This window comes from Mirounga angustirostris, unplaced genomic scaffold (assembly GCF_029215605.1).
Source record: "Mirounga angustirostris isolate CCGP_5_RB_7025 unplaced genomic scaffold, mMirAng1.0.hap1 SCAF_12, whole genome shotgun sequence".
NCBI classification, from domain to species: domain Eukaryota; kingdom Metazoa; phylum Chordata; class Mammalia; order Carnivora; family Phocidae; genus Mirounga; species Mirounga angustirostris.
Window position 1 is genome coordinate 85,681,707 of NW_026991720.1, and position 21,632 is coordinate 85,703,338.

The 21,632-nt window shown below is 37.7% G+C and overlaps 1 protein-coding gene across 1 annotated transcript in view; it reads right to left on the reverse strand.

Moving 5' to 3' along the window:
• The window catches only part of RELN (reelin), a 530,360-nt gene that overhangs the window by 124,690 nt on the left and 384,038 nt on the right, over positions 1-21,632 (reverse strand). The window contains exons 21-22 of the mRNA XM_045864852.3: positions 6,958-7,150; positions 6,036-6,148 (exon numbers count right to left, since the gene is read on the reverse strand). Coding sequence (XP_045720808.1) covers positions 6,036-6,148; positions 6,958-7,150 — 306 coding nt within the window. The remainder of the gene's footprint in view (positions 1-6,035; positions 6,149-6,957; positions 7,151-21,632) is intronic.

Below are 21,632 nucleotides of genomic sequence, written 5' to 3' on the forward strand. Positions count from 1 at the left end.
TCAATAAATAAACAGCAGTTATTGGAAAACTCCCAGTGAGCTCTCAATATAAAACAAAACTTTTGTTTGGGGGTATTTTTTGGGGCTTGAGGGACATGCTACAATGTGCTCTAAGAAGAACATGTTCTAGAAGTAAGAACATCTGGGTACTAAATTCTGCTGATTATTTCAGAAACATTAACTTGGGTAGGTTTCATGGACAAGCTGATGTTAAGTGGAAACAAAAAGCTAAACAGTCCATTACACATAGAGAAACACTTTAGACCTTGATTCGTCTAAACCAGATGGAAAGTCTAAAGAAGAGAGTATTTTGAGAGCAATGTCAAGAAAGTTTCCATCCACTGACAGTCACAAAAAATTCTTTTCAATTCCCATCATATTTTTTGCCTCTAGAAATTTTCAGGGATTGTGATTAGTTCTTTTTGGTCAAAGTGCAAAACAAAAGAAAACAAAAAGGATTTGCAGAATTCATGTGCATGCTCCATTCCATTGATTAAACCCTCCCTAAGCACACTGTCTACACATACACTTGATCTTAACTGCTCTGAATGATCCCTTAACGTCTACTGCATCAATTACCCACATATTAAATACTCCCTAAGTATGTAACAGATTGTTAAAATCCAGACTAAGCCTTGATTGTTTATTTTGCCAATGATCTGTGGCTAATATGTTGCATTTTCATTCCTAGTAGGATAATTCCAGGATGCATCCAGTAGACACTGATTTGCTGCATATCAGCACTTGTCAAGATATATGCAATGACAGAGATATACCTCCTCTATGGTAATAGTTTATATTTGAAATCTAATAGCCATCACAATTTTCATAGTCCCATTAAGAAATGGTTTGTAGAAGATCCTACTATAAAAGTAGGTACACTGTTTTAGAGCATGGAGCCCTACAGAGGAGAAGCAAATTAAGTTTCATGCAAAGGAAAGATGACTGTATCTTGTCAGGACTGATAATCTGAGTCAAGTCTGAGGCCACAGGTGTCTAGACTGTGAGCTCTTTTGGGGACAGAGCTATCTTTTGTCTCAACAGTTTGCACAGGAACAGAATTAAGTAGGTGTACCAAAAGAGACTGCTAAAAAAATGAGTCAATAAGTGGATGAACAGGCCAGGAAAGGGCAGCCTGTTTCTGCCTTCTGTAGGTAATGGAGTAAAGAATGTACTAGGGGTCTGGGGACTTGGCCCCTTGGACTCTAGCTCTGCAATTTATCAGCTGTGTGACCTTTAGTGAGAAATTTAAGCCTTCAGGCTTTCTAGTTCCTCACCTCTCAAATAAAGGGATTGGGCAAACCAATTTCTAAGATCCCTTCTAGCTCGTAAATTTAGTGATTGTTCTGGTGGTTGTTGACTGAGATGATGGTTTATTTCCTATCTAGTCACATGCCTACGTGAAACCCATGGCATACATTGTTTTGAAGTTTTGATATTTCAAACATTAAAATGGGGTGGGAGGGTTTCAGAGATGTCCCAGATTTCCCAGTTTATGTATGTTTCTGAACAGTCACGTAAACACATTCTAAATTCTTTTACTAAGTAAATTAGTCCTTACATGCATCTTGTGAACTCTTGAAAAAGAGACTATTTCCTTAAGATAAAAAGCTTAAAGTGGATTTTTCCATTTAAAATTACAATCCACAGTTTAATGTGCTGATGTTAATTAACAGAAAAGGAAGCAGAAGAGGTTGAATATTGGCTTCGTTTTTAGTGAGAAAAAAAAATTAGCTGTGTGAGCAATCTCCAGCTGGTCACACATGAGAACACAAGGTGTGATCTCACTGATTTGCAGCTGCATCACTGCTAAATATTGCCCTCAATACAAATATTTAATTTGCCAACCCATCCCCCCCTCAGATCTAAGCATTCTTAGAAGGAACATTTTTTGTGCTTCGGATTGGGTCTGAAAGTGGGACCATTGCTATGTGGATCATGAAATGAAGTTGACTTGCATTTAAAACCCAAACTCTATGGATTCCTCAAAGCAACAAAACTTGTCAGTCTTGTCTTTGATTTTTTTCCCATATAAACTTCTAGACTGAATTAAAATAGCATCGAGTCATCTCTTGGTAGTTAGGTATTAAGGTATCAAGGCTGAGGAACTGAGGTAAATGAAGGCTGACTAAACTGTATTTTCCACTTTCAGAGTTACTATAATTACATTTACCCAATTTTCTGAAACTTATTCAGTCATTAGGTGTAGATTTGTTTATGAAGTAGCAACTGACAGCTGTTTGGGTCTCATTAGGCCCCGTTCTTATGTAAATGCTCTCATAAAAACAAAATTAATTTTCACTGGGTAACAAATGTTCAGTTCATATACAATATAATTTCTCTAAGCAGGTGTATATATATTCAATATTTCCACTCTAAGTTGTCCTATCTAGCATATTTTCCAAAGTTCACAGATTTTTGGTAATGTGGGGACCACATTTGCTTGTGTGTATTCAATTTAGAGTTGTGTATGTGTGAATCAAAGCAGCAGAACAAAGACTTGCCAAAAGGAAAACTGCTTAAAACTAAACTGCACTGTTTTTCCCGATGCTTAAGAACAACATGCTATTTGCAAAAGTTTGAAATGAATATAATAAAGTTATCAAGAATGCCAGGGATACTAAATGTACTTCATCTTTATAGCAGAGCTTTTAAAAAACATTATAAATCCCAAACCAATGATAATAACCAGATGAACACTTTTTTTTTATATATATATAGCAATCATGTTTAGTTTAACTATTAGCAGGAATGTTAAAAGAAAATATCTTATTGGGTTTGTTCGTTTTTAAAAAATATTTTACTTTCTTTACCCAGGGCTTTGAAAAAAATTTGGAAAAGCAGAGTTCAGTTATTCAGTTACATGGATTTAAAGGCAAATGGTTGCACGAATAATCTATAGACATCGAGGCACACTGAATTAGAATTCTATTCAATGCCCCAACATTTAATGAGTACCCAACATGTGGCAGGCAGTGTTGGAACTGAAGTGTTTAAGGGTCAAATAGATTTCCTCTCAAGTGTCTAATAAATATTGATGAGAATTGATTTTTCTGACTATACTAAAACTTTCAACTCAGTGGTACTATCTTGTAAGCTAGGAAATAATAATGCAACATACAATCTGTGAAATAACATGCAAAGGTTTTTGTTCTTTTTTTGACAAAGGACAGTATTTTTTGGATACTGCCTAAATTACATTAATTAAGAATAATAGTTTAGAGGTGCCTGGGTGGCTCAGTTGGTTAAGCATCTGACTTCAGCTCAGGTCATGATCTCAGGGTCCTGGGATCAAGCCCACACTGGGCTCCCCGTTCAGCGGGGAGTCTGCTTTTCCCTCCCTTTCTCCCCTAACTCCTCTCCCTGCTTGTGCTCTCTTGCATGTGCTCTATCTCTCTCAAATAAATAAAATCTTTAAAAAAAAGAATAAGTTTATAACATTTCTGGGGATGAAAAGACATCTCTAAGATACACTATCAAGATGAACTTACCATCATAATTTTGAAATTATACCTTACATGTCAATAAATAAAAATCAACATTTTTAAATAATGAGGGTGGTACACTTAATGGTGAAATAATCATAAAGAAAAAACCTCAGTAGCTTTACAGCAAGTATGACTACTATTTCAATTGTTTGATCTGTTGCTTTTTTATAATCATGATAGATATGCTTGGAATACCATTGAAATTAAATACAAATCCTGATTATATTCCCAGCAGTAGACATAAAAAAGTAGGATGTTAGAGAAAGTAGCAACTTGTTATACAAAGCATTAACAGAATATCTAGGAAATGGCTCACAGTTGGATATAAAAAAACCTGTGGAAATCAAATTTCAAGCATTTTATTCCAACTGACATAATGATGAATCCTTAAAAATAATCAAGGAGACATTCTTCTATAATTCAGTAATTCAATCTCCAACTAAAGGACGTGTAATAATAATTCTGGGTTGTTATCTAACCAATTGTTTTGTGTAGAGCCTAGCTTCCACGTAAAATAATCGAAGAAGGGTTTATTTAGTAATTTTCTCTTTACAAAAGGGGTCTTGGAAGGCTGATGCCACAGAAAAATACAATTCTTGTCTCTTTCATGTTTTTCTTACTACCCACATCACAGAATCTTAGAATTCCTGAACTGAGAGGGACTTTTAAGATCATCTAATTAAACTTCATTCTACTCATGAGAAATCAGGCTTGAAGAGGTTGTGGATTGTTAAAATCATGTGATTAATTAATCACTGGTAAGGAACAGACTGAGAGCTTCTAATTTCTAGTCTAATTTCTAGTCTAAGTCTCTTTCTTGGGCAACTTATCCTGTCACAGGGCTTCAAACAGTCCTCATGGTATTTAACGCTTCAACCCAAACCTCTTTTCTGAGCTCCAGATGTATAAGTCCAGTTGGCTTCTCGACATTTCTGCTTGGATAGATAAGTATCTTAAACTCCGCATCCCAGAAACAGAACGCTTCATTTCCTGCCCCAAATCCACTCCTTCTCCAGGCTTCCCCACCTCGGTCAGTTTACCTAGGCCTCGGATTTACAAACTGGTTTTGATTCTTTCTTTTCTACCACAGCTCCCACGGAGTGCATCAGCAAGCCCTATTTGATTAAAATATATTTCACAATGACGGCTCTTGTCTTGTCTGCTACAGTCATACTCCAAGCCACCTAAACATGGAATGCCTGGAAATTTCTAACTCAACTCCCTGTCTTCACTCTTTCTCCTACAATCTATTCCTCACCAGCAGATGCCCAGAGCAATCAATCTAAAAATTATGTAATATTTAGGGAAAAAAAGTGTTTTTCTCTTAAACATTATCAAATATTTAAATTTCTCCCTAATTACTGAGGCTTTAGCTTCTTGGGGGATGATTTTTATGGTTACTGAGAGAATGTGAATAGTAAAAAAAGTGTGTATTAAGCTTTTGAAATAAAAAAGTAGGGCTTTGCAGCGAGAAAACAGCCTTGAAATGCAAATTGTCTTGACATAGGAGATTCTGGATGCTGTATCCTTCCCTTTTAACATATGTCAAACCTAAAGGAACAGCTCATTGAGTTGGGGCAGAAAGGGAGGTCAGAAAAAGCTAGGACATAGAGGGTATTATGCTAAGTGAAATAAGTCAGACTGAGAAAGAAAAATACCACATGATTTCATTCATACGTGGAATCTAAAATACAAAACAGGGGCCCTGGGTGACTCAGTCGGTTATGCGTCTGCTGAGGTCATGATCCCAGGGTCCTGGGATTGAGTCCCCACATTGGGCTCCCTGCTCAGCGGGGCATCTGCTTCTCCCTTTCCCCCTCCCCTTGCTTGTGCTCTCTCTCTCTCAAATAAATAAATAAAATCATAAAAAATAAAATGCAAAAAATTGAATAAACAAAAAGCAGAATCAGACCAACAAATACCGAGAACAGACTGTTGGTTGCCCCGGGGTAGGGAGGGTGGAAAAAATGGGTGAAGGGGAGTGGGAGATACAGTTTTCTGTTTAGGGAATGAATAAGTCACAGGAATAAAAGGCACAGCATAGGGAAGGTGGTCAGTGGCATGGTAGTAGTGCTTCTGACATACATAAGCATAAGGTACAGAGTTGTCAAATCACTGAGTTGTACACCTGATGTACTAATGTAACAGTGTGTCAACCATACGAAAATTAAAAAAAAAAAGTAGGACAAATGAGGGTTCTAGAGGGAAGGGGGTGGGGGGATGGGTTAGCCCGGTGATGGGTATTAAGGAGGGCACGTTCTGCATGGAGCACTGGGTGTTACACGCAAACAATGAATCATGCAACACTACATCAAAAACTAATGATGTAATGTATGGTGATTAACATAATAAAAAAAAAAGTAGGACAGTTTGGGAATCAAATTTTCATTAGTTCTATTTTTCAAATATCCTCAATATAAAAGAAAGATCTGGGTCTTTTGATGACAAAGAAAATTCATCTTGCCATGGTGCTTAACTCTTCTTCATATTCAAGTCGCGCTAACAGAGATGGTAAAAGTTAAAGTCACTATGGATGTCATCTCTCACCAAGTTTTCTGGGGAAGAAGCACTATGACTCTTCTCCACTGCGTGAACTCACTGGCATGGTAAATACTTGCTGAGGTGAATTCCTGACAACTCGGCATACTTGGAAGACATTCCTAAGAGAGAGGAAGGCAAAAATTAAACTTGGCTTCTGTTCCTCCAGGGACAATGTGTTGACTCACTCACCATAAATGTAAAAGGCCTTAGAGAAATCTAATGTCATAATCTTAACTATTTGCAATATGGATGCAATCCATGATTCTTCCTTCTGTGAAACTGAAATATTTGGGAAATAATGGGGAAACAAGTGTCACCATGAAATTGACTGTCTTTTAATTCTCACATATAAAAATGGACATGGATTAGGATCCATATTTTGACCTTTTATCATAACACTGGCATTTGGCAAAATTATTCTAATCACTGTGCTATTTATGCATGTATTGTAATGTCAGATCACTGTGTATATAAAGAAGTACAATTTGATCCTAAGAATCTGGATCTATGTATTTCTTTCTTCTTTTTTTTAAAGGCAAGATGTGCCAAATTTTTAATATGGACTACCTACAGGTAAAGAGAGTTAGAAAAGAACAGATAAAGACATGCTATAGGGAGAAAAGAAAGAGAGGAAGGAGGAAGGAAGGGTTAGAGAAAATTTATGGAGGAGGAGGGTTAGAGAAAATAATATTCCAAACACCATCCTAGAGTACCCAGTCCTGAAGTTATTCTCATTTCTTTTTTATTTTCAATTATAATTTAGTATCTGATAGTGCAGAATGTGGAATCCTTATTGCTGACTTGACTTCAACGCTAAGTTACAAATAACATTGTTCCTTTTGAACCAAACCTAAACTTTTGGAATTGTAACTCTCTGCTTCCTATGTAAAAAGGAGGAGCCTACAAGCATTAGAGAAAACAGACTTACCTCTTGGACCAGGTGCCAGGTGAGGCCATGATTGTTTGAGTACTCCAGCTTCACCTGGTTGTCCATGTGCGGAGTGTATTTCTGGCCACAGCCCATCACCAAACTGAACTGAATCATATAGGATGCTCCTATCTGCATTGACTGTGTTTCCACATAGCGCATACTTGACGCAAGTTTAGAATCTCCAGTGAAACTGAAAGACAGAGGTGGGAATCAGAAGATTAAAAACAGCGAAGTATTAAGGGAAAACTAGGCTCTTCATTTCATACCATACACCAAAATAGCTTCATTTTGCTTGTTTAAATCTTGCCAAGCTCGAGAATGGATTTCAGTCAATCTAATAAATGCAGTTAAAACAACCTGCCTATCGGGCGCCTGGGTGGCTCAGTTGGTTAAGCGACTGCCTTCGGCTCAGGTCATGATCCTGGAGTCCCGGGATCGAGTCCCGCATCGGGCTCCCTGCTCGGCGGGGAGTCTGCTTCTCCCTCTGACCCTCCTCCCTCTCATTCTCTCTGTCTCAAATAAATAAATAAAATCTTTAAAAAAAACAAAAAACAACCTGCCTATCAAAGAAGCAATGTTTTTTTTTTAAATACCTAGAGTTGTCAAATATATTTAAAAATGGGTACTCACTCATACATCGTTCATGAGTGTAAACCTTTTGACTCATTAATCTCACTTCTTAGAATCTATACAAAGGAAATAATCCTAAATTCAAGGACAGTTTTATAAAATATGATGAATATTGCAGGTCTACTTATAATAGTAATTGGTAACCATTTCAATGTCAAACTGCAGGGAAAATGGAATCCTTAAGTAACCTGGGATAGACACTTGACAGATCATCCATATTTCAAATATTTATGAAGGCAAGGTAATCACATTAACATGCTTATGAGAAAATAAATTTTTAAAAATCCACAAAATGATGCATAAAGGAAATTCACCAGAATGTTTGCAGTGGCTCTAGTTGGTGGTGGGAAACTAGTTCACAGCTTTTCTTTTCTTTTTTTTAATTTTCCAAATAGTCTTCAATGCTTAGGCACTTTTTTCTTTTTTTTTTTTAAATTATGTTATGTTAGTCACCATACAGTATCTCATTAGTTTTTGATGTAGTGTTCCATAATGCTTAGGCATTAAATACTGAAAACATGATAATGTAGTTTTAATGGCTGTGCCTCAAGTCAGTAAAATTTTACTGGATCCCAGCTGAGTACCATGTAATTGTAAACTGTTTGAAGACAGGCACAATTACTTTTTTAGAGCAAGCTGCTCACGGAATTTGTCATCCATCAGAGGAGATTAAAATATGGACACATTTTCACTGTGGTTAATATGGGTCAATGTAAACATTCCCAGGGTTAACCCCACTGGGGTTTGTCTGCCACAATGCTTGGTACTGCTATTGTGAAGCAGGGTCAATACCACACATCAGCAGTAGCTCTTTTTTTTTTTTTAAAGATTTTATTTTTTTATTTATTTGAGAGAGAGAGAATGAGAGAGAGCATGAGAGGGAAGAGGGTCAGAGGGAGAAGCAGACTCCCTGCTGAGCAGGGAGCCTGATGTGGGACTCGATCCTGGGACTCCAGGATCATGACCTGAGCCGAAGGCAGTCGCTTAACCAACTGAGCCACCCAGGCGCCCCAGCAGTAGCTCTTATTAGTCAGGGGGATGAGCTGATAAAAAGGGAACGGTGCAAAAATCTGTGATCCCTTTGAGGCATTTAATATTTTTTCTTATTTGTCCTTTGCTGAATCAGCAAAATAAGGAGTAACTACTTCACCTTGCTTCTTGCAGACATTAAGATGTTATTTAAAGATGGAACATTGTCCATATAGAGGATCATCAGGGGTTTGGGCTCAAGGTTACAAAATGCAAGAAGCTTTTTCCTAACAATGATTAATTACTCTTCACCAATTTTAAATTCAGTTTTTACACTTGGACAATGAATAGAGGAATAAAATGGTTAAGAACCCCAAACTCTGCTTTAGTTGAATGGTCAATAAAAGGAAGGCACGTGTCATGTTTATCACTGCTGGTGTTACACACCCAGGGCTTACAAATTGTTTATTGTTAATAATAAAGATGCCCACACGTTGTTGAGTCTAGGCCATATCTTCAGACTGTACTAAGCACAATACCCACATTATCATCCTTAGTTCCATCCTTACAATAACTCTGTGAAGTAGGACTAATATCTCTAGTTAACAAATGGGGAAATAGGGATAGTAAGTAAATGGTAGAGATTCGGTATAAACTCAGCTCTGCCCAACTCTAAAACCTCTTAACCAATACACGATCTCTCTATCTTTCTATTGTTAAAAGATGGAGAAGAAAATGCTGCAGTTTTGAATAACTTTCATATATAGTTAATTTAAAAATCATTAACTTTCAGTTACTGTGTAATGATACTTTGGTGTTAGAGATAATAAACCCATGATTGCTGCTGTGTGACAGAGTGTATGGGATGCATTCTCGCAAACACAAAGCTGCAGAATGCAATTTTTAGCAATATTACAAAACAAAAGAATAAATACAGAAGAAAAACACTAGTAAACTATAGGCACAAACTTGTCCATATAAATTCCAGAGTCTTTTAAGTAAGAAAAAAAGTCCTGACTGCTTCTCCCCATGAGAAGTAAATGTTGCTTTTGACTTCAAGGGTTAAATGCTCTTTCTAGTGCCCCTTATGAGGAAGGTAAATAAGGGAGCCAACTAATTAGTCATTTGGATTGCTTACTTTATTTTTTAAAAATTAAAAAAAATTTAATTTAAATTCAATTAATTAACATATATTGAATTGTTTACTTTAAAGGTATGCTATCTATCCTGGGCAAATGGGAAAAACCACACATGCAGGGCAGCACAGTCTGCAATCCACGGAGAGCCACTGGAACTTTCTTACTCATGTCCTGCACAGTATTTCCTCACCCCAGCATTTCCGAAATAATTTAAGATTATTTTCATAATCAGTTCCTTGTAAATTCCTCCCTTCAGAGATGGTTTAGTGTCCTTGCAAATCTAAGAGAAACAGAAAGAAATGCTGTGTTTTGTAAATGCTGCCTGCACGTAACTTTTGCATGGTTACAGTCAACCATGAATCTGGTTAAAGACAGTGAGAAGGATGTGCTCTATGAGCTACCCTCACGATAACAGCTTTTAAAGGTGCTAAGACACCAAGAAAGAAACAACATAAAAATGATATAAAAGGACAAGAGTGAGTCTCAGGCGGCTGGTTGGCTCAGTTGATAGAGCATGTGACTCTTGATCTCGGGTGGGGAGTTTGAGCCCCACACTGGGTGTAGAGATTACTAAAAATAAAATCTTTTAAAAAGATCAAGAGTCTAAATGAGATCTGTTAAACAGTGACAATAAAATTCTTACTTAGCACAAATATCTGTTCTACTAGTAGTTGCGTCTTTTCTTGTTTTTGTTGTGAGCTAGACCTGAATGCTTTCTAACCAAAATGCTTGCCATACTTCATGGTACCATATGATACCTATCCTGATATATATTTTTTTAGTTTAAATTCAATTAGCCAACATATAGTACATCATTAGTTTCAGATGCAGAGTTCAATAATTCATCAGTTGCATATAACACCTAGTGCTTGTCCCATCACATGCCCTCTTTAATGCCCATCACCAATTACCCCATCCCCCCCCACCTCCCCTCCAGCAACCCTCAGTTTGTTTCCTAGAGTTAAGAGTCTCTCATGGTTTGTCTCCCTCTCTGATGACTTCCCATTCAGTTTTCCCTCCCTTCCCCTATGATCCTCTGTGCTGTTTCTTGTATTCCACATATGAGTGAAATCATATGATAATTGTCTTTCTCTGATTGGCTTATTTTGCTCAGCATAACACCCTCCAGTTTAATCCACTTCAATGTAAAAGGTAAATTTTCATTGTTTCTGATGGCTGCATAATATTCCATTGTATATATATACTATATCTTCTTTATCCATTCTTCCGTTGATGGACACTTAGGCTCTTTCCACATTTGGCTATTGTGGACATTGCTGCTATAAACATTGGGATGCAATGCCCCTTCGGATCACTACATTTGTATCTTTGGGGTAAATACTCAGGAGTGCAATTGCTGGGTTGTAGGATAGCTCTATTTTCAACTTTTTGAGGAACCTCCATACTGTTTTCCAGAGTGGCTGCACCAGCTTGCATTCCCACCAACAGTGTAGAAGGGTTCCCCTTTCTCTGCATCCTCGTCAACATTTGTTGTTTCCTGACATGTTAATTTTAACCATTCTGACTGGTGTGAGGTGGTATCTTATTGTGGTTTTGATTTGTATTTCCCTGATGATAAGTGATGTTGAGCATTTTTTCATGTGTCTCTTGTCCATTTGTATGTCTTCTTTGGAGAAGTGTCTGTTCATGTCTTCTGCCTTGTTTCTGTAGTGTAGTGGTTATCACCTTCACCTCACCTATCCTGATAACTTAATCGGGAAGCAAAGTAACACAAGAAAAGCACAGACATCTCTGCCTTAAAAATCTTGACCATTCATAGTACAAGTTCACTCAATTGTTTATGATTTATTCAAGACTGGCTGAAAGCCAGTAATATTAGGTCAGCTTTTCCCCTTCTGAATACGCTGATGTTCTTACTCAGCTGGAGTTTTAGAGGTGAGAATTTGACAGACTGCCATCCTTTAAGTGATAAAACTGCTCCTCTTTGTTGCTTGTTTAAGTCAAGATAGGTTCATAAAGGCAAAAATGAAGCTGAACTTCTCTGTTAGAATCAGAGAAACGAAAAAGAACAGTCCACATCAGCCTTTTGGGGAGAAATTCTGGAGACAGAATGCATTGGGAATCAGGACCCTTAGTTTCATTCATGTTGATTTTCAAGAGTGCCTCAAAAATAAAGGAACAGTAAAAAAGCTCCTGCATGTAATTATAAGATTTAATGAGAGAATGGGGACAATTCTTTCCACTAGGACAAGATTACTTCTGGTAAAATGGATGCACCATAATGTAACTCAGGTCTCCACAGTTCTATACTTATCCATAACACAGCTCCTTTGCCTCCTCCTCCCTTGTTAATCTCACATATTGCCAACGACCTGTTTTCCTGACTAGGTTGGAAGCCTCTCTGCAGGGAGAGATCATATCTTATTCATCCCTGCATCCCCTAAAGCACTCAGAACCTGTGCACCTCACAGAAGCACCTGGTGTTGTCGCAGGACATCACGGTTTTCCAACAGCTAGATTATCTTATTTGACCTTTGAGTCAAGGTCATTTGGGAGGCCATGAGGGATCCTTAACACTGGGTTATGGAGATGAAAAACCCAATAGCTGAGTTGCTGGCCCCAGGATTACGCAGTCACTAAAAAGCTAGAAACCAGGCCTTCTGATTTCTACTTGAATGTCCTTTCCACTCTGTCTTGATATTAAAGACATTTAAAGAATGCTGAATAAAATGAGCACATGAGTGAGGCTTCTCAATTGGGAAGAAGGCAAGTTTTACAAAACCATAGTTACTTACATGCTATAATGAACACAGACAAGGTTTTGAGGTTATTCTCACTTAAAGAAATCACTCTTCCTGCATTTCCCCAGCAGCTCTTTCCCATCTCCATAAAAAAAGGCTCTTTTATATGAAGGGCAGATACACATAACCAACATAAGTGGGAGAATACCTGGACCACAAAGTTCCTTCAAGGCAAATTCACCCAGGGACTGAGCCATTTTCAACACCTGATCCCATCTCCTTAAGAAAGGTTTGGTAATGGGGTGCATGGGTGGCTCGGTTGGTTAAGCACCTGACTTGATTTCAGGGTCCTGAGATCGAGCCCTGTGTCTGACCCTGGAGCCTGCTTGGGATTCTCTCTCTCCCCCTCCTTTGCCCCGCCCCTGCTCTCGAACACGCATGCGCTCACACTCTCTCTCTCTCTAAAAAAAAAAAGTTTAGTAAGTTAGACAATGTGTCTGAAGTCTCACTACCAATATGCCACAAGACAAGATAATGTAACAATATTTACATTTCTTAGAAACCTAAGCAATATTCTACTATTTTCAAGGACCCCACAGAAAAGAACAGCTCTGCAAAGCTCATTTCCACAAAAATAGAAGAGCAACATAAAGCTGGTTTTGGTTTGAAACCATTCAGAAGTTATATTCATCTGCAAAAGGACATGTAAATAAATCTAAGCCTCTCTAATGTCATCCTTTTCGTTTTGTTTTTGCGATCATCAAAGAAATATTTGATGGAGTTGACTGTCTTGTTGACATTATGGAATTAAAGGTGGCATTTTAACTCATTTGTTATTTCTATAATATTATATCTCAAAACAGAAATAACTATACTACTTTAGTGGATTATATAAATTTTACATTTACTGGAAAAAACAACCTGGCCATAAAGAAGTATTTTTTTTTTTTAAAGTAAAAATTCGCAGTTCTACTACCTAAAGATGATCACTGCTAACATTTTGGTATAAATACTTCCAGACTTCCTTATGTTTACACACACATAAACACTCACTTCTATTTCTTTTACTTTTTTTTTTTTAAAGATTTTATTTATTTATTTGAGACAGAGAGAATGAGATACAGAGAGCATGAGAGGGAGGAGGGTCAGAGGGAGAAGCAGACTCCCTGCCGAGCAGGGAGCCTGATGCGGGACTCGATCCCAGGACTCCGGGATCATGACCTGAGCCGAAGGCAGTCGCTTAACCAACTGAGCCACCCAGGCACCCTCTTCTATTTCTTTTAAAAAAATTATTATAAAATCATAATAAACATGTTCCTTTTTTAAGAGAGTGAGAAAAAGAGTGCGTGCACAAGTTGGAGGTAGGGGAGGGACAGAAGGAGAGGGAGAGAGAATCTTAGGCAGGCTCCACATGCAGTGGGGACTGGAGGTGGGGCTTGATCCATGGGAGATCACGACCTGAGCCGAAATCAAGAACTGGCCACTTAACTGACTGAGCCACCCAGGCAACCCTCTTTTTTTTTTTTTTTTCCCCCTTTTACAACTATTTCATTGACATCTCTCCATATTGAAAAAATGTTGAGAATAAAGCCTAACTCCAATTATGGAACTCTTTCGAGGTTGCTCCATTTTTCACTGTTATAAACAATGCTGCTATAATACGCATCCTTATATATCTTTGTGTACTGGTCCAATTATTTCCTTAGGATAAATCTCTAGAAGCAGAATTGCTTGGTCAAAGCAAATTTTAAAAATGAGCATCTACTGACAAGTTGCCCTCAAAAAAAGGTGGCACTGAGTTAGGGCAGTGGGAAATACAGCCTTCCAGTTATGGAATGAATAAGTCACAGAAATTAAAGGCACATCATAGTGAATATAGTCAAGGATATAGTAATAGTGTTATATAGTGACAGATGGTAGCTACACTTGTGATGAGCACAGCATAATGTACAAAGAAGTTGAATCACTATGTTGTACACCTGAAACTAATGTAACACCATGTGTCAACCATACTCAAATTAAAAAAAAAACTTTTTAAGTTCTTGTGTATTTCTAAACAGCTAGACCACTCCTTATTTATTTTGTTGAGTTGGCAATCAAGGGTGTGGCAAGAGAGAAAAATACATGAGGAATCTTTGAAATTCTCTTTTTTTACCTTTTCTACTATGGGAAGCCAAGCAGGGCCATCTGAAGACTTTTAAAGGACCTTGATAATTTTAATGTTGGAAACTCCATTACACATCATGGCAAACATATTAAAGTACATCCACGTCAATTAAATATATTTTTTTCACTGCAAAACCTTCAAATGGATATTATAATTTTGCCTTTAGATTTTATTTAGCCACTAGTAATGCATGTAATTTACATCTGGTTATAATTTTTCAGCATACTCAGGAATCTGACCAAAAAATTATTTCCAGTATCATGAAATTTTATGAATATTCAAATTTAGCAATGAATGGAGTTAACATATATTGTTTTGTAGATAGTTAATTTACATTTATTTAATTTAACTATCTTTATTTAATTTATTTAATTAAATTTATTAATTCTATTTTTGCAATATTCTTGTCATATTTTTGAGACAATATTCATTTCCCCAGCCCCTGGACTTCTTCCAGGCCCCTGGAAATCTTGCAGGTCCTGGCATGTGCCCAAAATGACTAATGAAAGAACTTCCCAGGAAGAGGCAGAGCTAATGCAAAGGTGCTAGAAGAGGAAAGAGCTTGACTTATTGGAATAGAGAGATCAACATGGTTGGGGTGGATTGAGTGAAAGGCCGAGAGGCAGGAGAGGCCAACTGGGCCAGGTCACTCTATCTACACTGGAGATCGCCTGAACCACTGTCCATAGAAAGTAATTGAATTTCTGCTTCAATAAGCCACACATCATGAATCTAAATCATTAAATGTAGAACTCTCTTGTTAATTTATTTAGTGGTGTGTTCTATTACTTCCAAATTCTCACTTAGCTACTTAGTCCAAATGGAGATTTTTAAGGAAATCTCACTTTGGAGAAATAAATGACTTAAAAATCAACTGTGCGGACAACAGGACGTGAGTGTTGGAACACAGCCATTTTATCCATTTCTTTGGCAGGTCCCAAGGCTTTGTCCTTCAATATATATCTTCAAGTGGGGGCGCCTGGGTGGCTCAGATGGTTGGGCATCTGCCTTCGGCTCGGGTCATGGTCCGGGGTCCTGGGATCGAGCCCTGCGTCAGGCTCCTGGCTCGGCAGGGAGCCTGCTTCTCCCTCTGCCTCTGCCTCTGCCTCTCCCCCTGCTCGTGCTCGCTCTCTATCTCTGTGTCTCAAATGAATAAATGAAATCTTTAAAAAATATATATATATATATATATCTTCAAGTGGTCCATTTCTCCATTGCATCATTCTGTTCCTAGCATCATTATAAGCATATGCAAATGACACTGTTAGCCTTTGAGCTGAGCTTCTTCTACTGCTTCTCCTATTACTCTCTATCATCTGTTCTCCAAAGAGCAGCCATAATTATTTTTAAAATATAAGTATAATCACATCACTCCTTTGGATTCCCATAAAACTTAAATTCCAAAATCTTTATGTTGCTCTATAAGGTCCTAGGGGCACCTGGGTGGCTCAATCGGTTAAGCATCTAACTCTTGATTTTGGCTCAGGACATGATCTCAGGGTTGTGAGATCAGGCCCTGCGTGGGGCTCTGCACTGAGTGTGGAGCCTGCTTAAGATTCTCTTTCCTTCTGCCTCTGTGTTTCTTCCCTTCTCTAAAAATAAATACATAAACTCAAGGTCCTAATATAATCCAGTTCCTTGCCTGCCTCAGGGCCTTTGCTCTTGCTCTTCTACCTGTGATGCTTTCCTTGCACACTTTTATACATCATTGTCTCTCATTATTCTGGTCTCTGTTCTAATGCTTTCCTGACTATCTTACCTAAAATCATTTCACTCTCCACTTATGCTGCCTAACACTCCATTCATCTGTCCTCATAGCACTAAGTCACTTTCTGAAATATTATTATGGATTTGTTTACGTGGCTACTGGTGTTATTCCCCTTTAGAATGTAAACTCTGCAAACAAAAGACTTTTCTATCTTCATCTCCAGTACCAACCTCAACACCTCCAGCACAAATAGTACCCAATAGTGCAATCAATAAACAGTCACATGTATAAATTAGTCTATCAATGAATGAAAGATTTCATGTAATGAAATCCTCATGTTGAAAAAGCCTAATACGTAGACTCTATTTTAGAAAAGTCATTTGTAAACCTGTTTGGGGGAATATTCAATTATATTACCAATTGTAGAGAGGCACTGATACGCCTGGTTACTGAAAATACTCTTTACATAGTTGTTGAAAACAACAGTAAGTGACTTTTCAGTTTGTCACTCAATATATTTACCTTATCTATCTGCTAAGCTTCCTAGAATGATCACTTACCATGAAATGGTGGTTGAAATGGCTCTTGGGAGGCCACCTCATCCCAACTGGCTTCCATGAGCAGCACAATTTAAAATTGATTTACTGCTCTTTTTTCAGAGTCTCTGTAAAAAATAATCCCAAGAATACTCTAGGCTTACTAATAAACTATTTAAACTGATAAAATTTCTACATAAGACATGGGTTGATGTTCAATGAAAGAAAAATCCTAAAGAAAAGTACTTGGTTCAGTCTTCTAATAGAAGCAGCTGGTGGCATTGACAAAACTGAGGCTTTGCAACTTCACGAGAACCCTCAGCTTGCCCTGACAGCTCTGAACCTTACCGAGAACCATTTTTGTGAGGGACAAGGAAGTGATACGATATTACCAGCCCTGGACCAAGATCATGAATTCTTTTTTTTTTTTTTTTTTAAGATTTATTTATTTGACACAGAGAGAAAGAGAGAAAGCACGCACAAGTGGGGGAAGGGATATAGGGAGAGGGAGAAGCAGGCTCCCTGCTGAGCTGAGAGCCCAACAGGGGACTCGATCCCAGGACCCTGGGATCATGACCTAAGCCAAAGATAGATGCTTAACCCACTGAGCCACACAAGTGCCCCAAGATCATGAATTCTTAAACCGCTTACCACCACCACCAACAACAACAACAATACCAAGGCTCCACAAATTCTAAACCAAGGACCAAACCCTAAAGGATAACTTCTTTAAGAACTCCTGTGTCTTAGTATACCACAGGTGTAAATCTTTTTAAACTGAACGCTAATAAACTCTTCAACACACCAAAATAAACTAGGCTTTTTCAATGTGAGGATTTCATTTCATGGGACACCCACCCTGTAGCTGTTCTCCTCCTTTTGCACCTGTATTTTCCTACATCCCCAGGGCTGACTGTGCCACCTGGGGCTGGTGTGAAAAACTAGGCTTCCCAAATCCTCCCATCACAACACTAAATACCACATCACATTACCTTGTTTTCTTGATTGAGCCTGTTGTCATTCACAGCTCATTTCACTTTTGCGTGTTGCTCTTTCATTTTCTCTCCACTTTCATGACAAACCTTAGGAAATTTCTTTCTTTTTTTTTTTAAAGATTTTATTTATTTATTTATTGGAGAGCGAGCGAGAGAGAAACAGCATGAGAGAGGAGAGGGTCAGAGGGAGAAGCAGGCTCCCCGCCGAGCCGGGAGCCCGATGTGGGACTCGATCCCAGGACCCTGGGATCATGTCCTGAGCCGAAGGCAGTTGCTTAACCAACTGAGCCACCCAGGCGCCCAGGAAATTTCTCTTTCTAAAAACCGACCCTAACAATGCACGTGCTGATTTACTTGTATAAAGAAAAGAGCACTTTAATTAAAAAAAAAATTACACATAACAAGGAATGAGTACCTTTTATTTTAACGCCCATCAAAGTACCTAGGAAGCCTTTCAATATTTCTACATCTCATTGATCTCTAAATCTTTTAATTAAATCTGCTTTTCCTCAAGCACCACTAAAGATAAAAACTATACCTTTTCTTTTTTTCCCCATCTTTTTTTACTTTAATCTTTGCCAGTTTTATTGAGATATAATTGACATATACTATTGTATTAGTTTCAGGTACACAACATAATGATTTGATATATGTATACATAGTGAAATGATCACCACGGTAAGTTTAGTCAACATCCAGTCACTTCACATAGTTATAAGTATTTTTTTCTTGTGATGAGAACTTTTAAGATCTACTCTCTTAGCAACTTTCAAATACACAATATAAGCATACCTCGTTTTATTGTGCTTTGCTTTATTGTACTTTGCAGATATGTGGGGGTTTTTTTGTTTGTTTTACAAATTGAAGGTTTGTGGCAACCCTGTGTCGAGCAAAGTTCTATTGGCATTTGCTCATTTGGTGTCTCTGTGTCACGTTTTGGTAACTCTCGCAATATTTCAAACATCATTATTAATATATTTGTTGTAGTGATCTGTGATCAGTGGTAATGATTCAGTGAAAGCTCAGATGATGGCTAGCATTTTTTAGCAATAAAATATTTTTTAATTAAGGTAAGTACATTGTTTTTAGACATAATGCTATTCCACACTTAGTATACTATAGGGTAAACATAACTTTTCTATGCACTTGGAAACCAAAAAATTCGTGTGACTTGCTTTTTCTAACATTTGCTTTATTGGGGTAGTCTGGAACTGAACTTGCAATATCTGAGGTACGCCTGTGCAGTCTAACTATGGTCTTCATGCTGTAAATTATACGCCCATAACTTATTTATCTTATAACTGAAAGTTTGTGCCTTTTTTTAAATTTTATTATGTTATGTTAATCACCATACATTACATCATTAGTTTTTGAAGGTGTTCCATGATTCATTGTTTGTGCATAACACCCGGTGCTCCATGCAGTACGTGCCCTCTTTAATACCCATCACCAGGCTAACCCATCCCCCCACCCCCCTCTTCTCTAGAACCCTCAGTTTATTTTTCAGAGTCCATAGTCTCTCATGGTTTGTCTCTCCCTCCGATTTCCCCCCCTTCATTCTTCCCCTCCTGCTATCTTCTTTTTTTTTTTTTTTTTAACATATAATGTATTATTTGTTTCAGAGGTACAGGTCTGTGATTCAACAGTCTTACACACTTCACAGCGCTCACCATAGTACATACCCTCCCCAGTGTCGATCACCCAGGCACCCCATCCCTCCCCTCCCCACCACTCCAGCAACCCTCAGTTTCCTGAGATTAAGAATTCCTCCTATCAGTGAGATATTATGCCGAGCGAAATAAGTCAGAGAAAGACATGTATCATATGTATCATAAGTTTGTGCCTTTTGACCACCTTCACCCATTTCACCCACTCCCTACCCCCCACCTCTAGCAACTACCAATCTGTTCTCTGTATCCATGAGTTTGTTTTTTTCCAAGGTCAATCCAAGTTATTGTGAATGGTAGGATTTCCTTCTTTTTTATGGTTGAAAACATTCTATTGTACATATATGACACATTTTCTTTATCCATTCATCCATGGATGGACACTTAAGTTATTTCCACATCTTGGCTACTGTAAATAATGCTGCCATGAACATGAGAATACATGTAACTTTCCAAGATAATGACTTCATTTCCTTCATATATATTCTCAGGAGTGGAATTACTGGATCATATGGTAGTTCTATTTTTAATTTTTTGAAGAACCTCCATACTGTTTTTCATAGTGACTGTGCCAATTTACATTCCCACCAACAGTGCATGAGGGTTCCCATTTCTCCACATCCTCACCAATACTTGTTATTTTTTGTCTTTTTTGATAACAGCCATTCTAACAGGTATGGGGTAATAGCTCATTGTAGTTTGCATTTGCATTTCTCTGATGATTAGTAATGTTGTGCACCTTTTCATACCTGTTGACCATTTGCATATATTCCTTGGAAAAGTATCTACTTACATCCTCTGCCTATTTTTAACCAGATTATGTGTTTGTTTGTTTGTTTTTGCCATTGAGTGGTATGTGTTCTTTATTTATTTTGGATGTTAACTCCCTATGGGATATATGATTTGCAATTATTTTCCTGCATTTCACAGATTGCCTTTCCATTTTCTTAATGGTTTTCTTTGCTTTGAAGAAACCTTTTAGTTTAATGTAGTCCGACTTCTTGATTTTTGCTTTTGTTACCTCTGATTGGTATTATATCCCAAAAAAATCACTGCCAAGATCTATGTCAAGATGTTTACCATCTATATTTTCTTCTAGGAGTTTTATGGTTTCAGCTCTTATGTTCAAGTTTTTGATTCATATTTTGAATACATCTTTCCGTATGGCATAAGATAGTGGTCCAGTTCATTCTTTTGCATGTGGCTGTCCAGTTTTCCAAATACCATTTACTGAAGGAACTGTCCATTCCTCATTGTACATTCTTGGCTCTTTTGTCAAAAATGAATTGAACATATCTGTGTGGGTTTATTTCTAAGCTCTCTATTCTGTTCTTTATAGATCTATGTGTCTGTTTTCATGCTAATACCATACTGTTTTGATTACTATATATTTGTAAGGTAGTTTGAAACCAGGAAATGTAATGCTTCCAGCTTTGTTCTTCCTTCTCATGAGTGCTTTGGCTATATTGCTCAGATTGCTTTTGGGGTCTTTTGTGGTTCCATAAAAATTTTAGGATTGTTTGTTCTATTTCTGTGAAAAATGCCTTTGGAATTTCAATTGAGATTGCATTAAATCTGTAGATTGCTTTGAATAGCAACTAAATGGGCATTTAAACATTAATCCTTCTAATCCATGAACATAGAGTATCTTTGTATTTGTTTGTGTCTTTTTTTAAAAGGTTTTATTTATTTATTTGAGAGAGAGAGAGCACAAGCAGGGAGGAGAGGGAGAAGTAGGCTCCCCACTGAGCAGGGAGCCCTACACAGGGCTCCATCCCAGGACCCTTGAGATCATGACCTGAGCTGAAGGGTAGACGCTTAACTGACTGAGCCACCCAGGCACCCCTTTGTTTGTGTCTTCTACAATTTATTTCATCATTGTCTTATTGATTTCAATGTATAGGTCTTTCACCTCCTTGGTTAAATTTGTTCCTACGTATTTTATTCTTTTGACGTAATTGTCAGTGGGATCATTTTCTTAACTTCTTTTTCTGGTAGTTCATTGTTAGTGTATAAACATTTGGGTTTTTTTTCGGGGGGCGGAGCAAGATGGCGGAGGAGTAGGAGACCTGGATTTCGTCTCCTCTCAGGAATTCAGCTGGATAGGGATCAAACCATTCTGAACACCTACAAACTCAAACAGGAGATAGAAGAAAGGA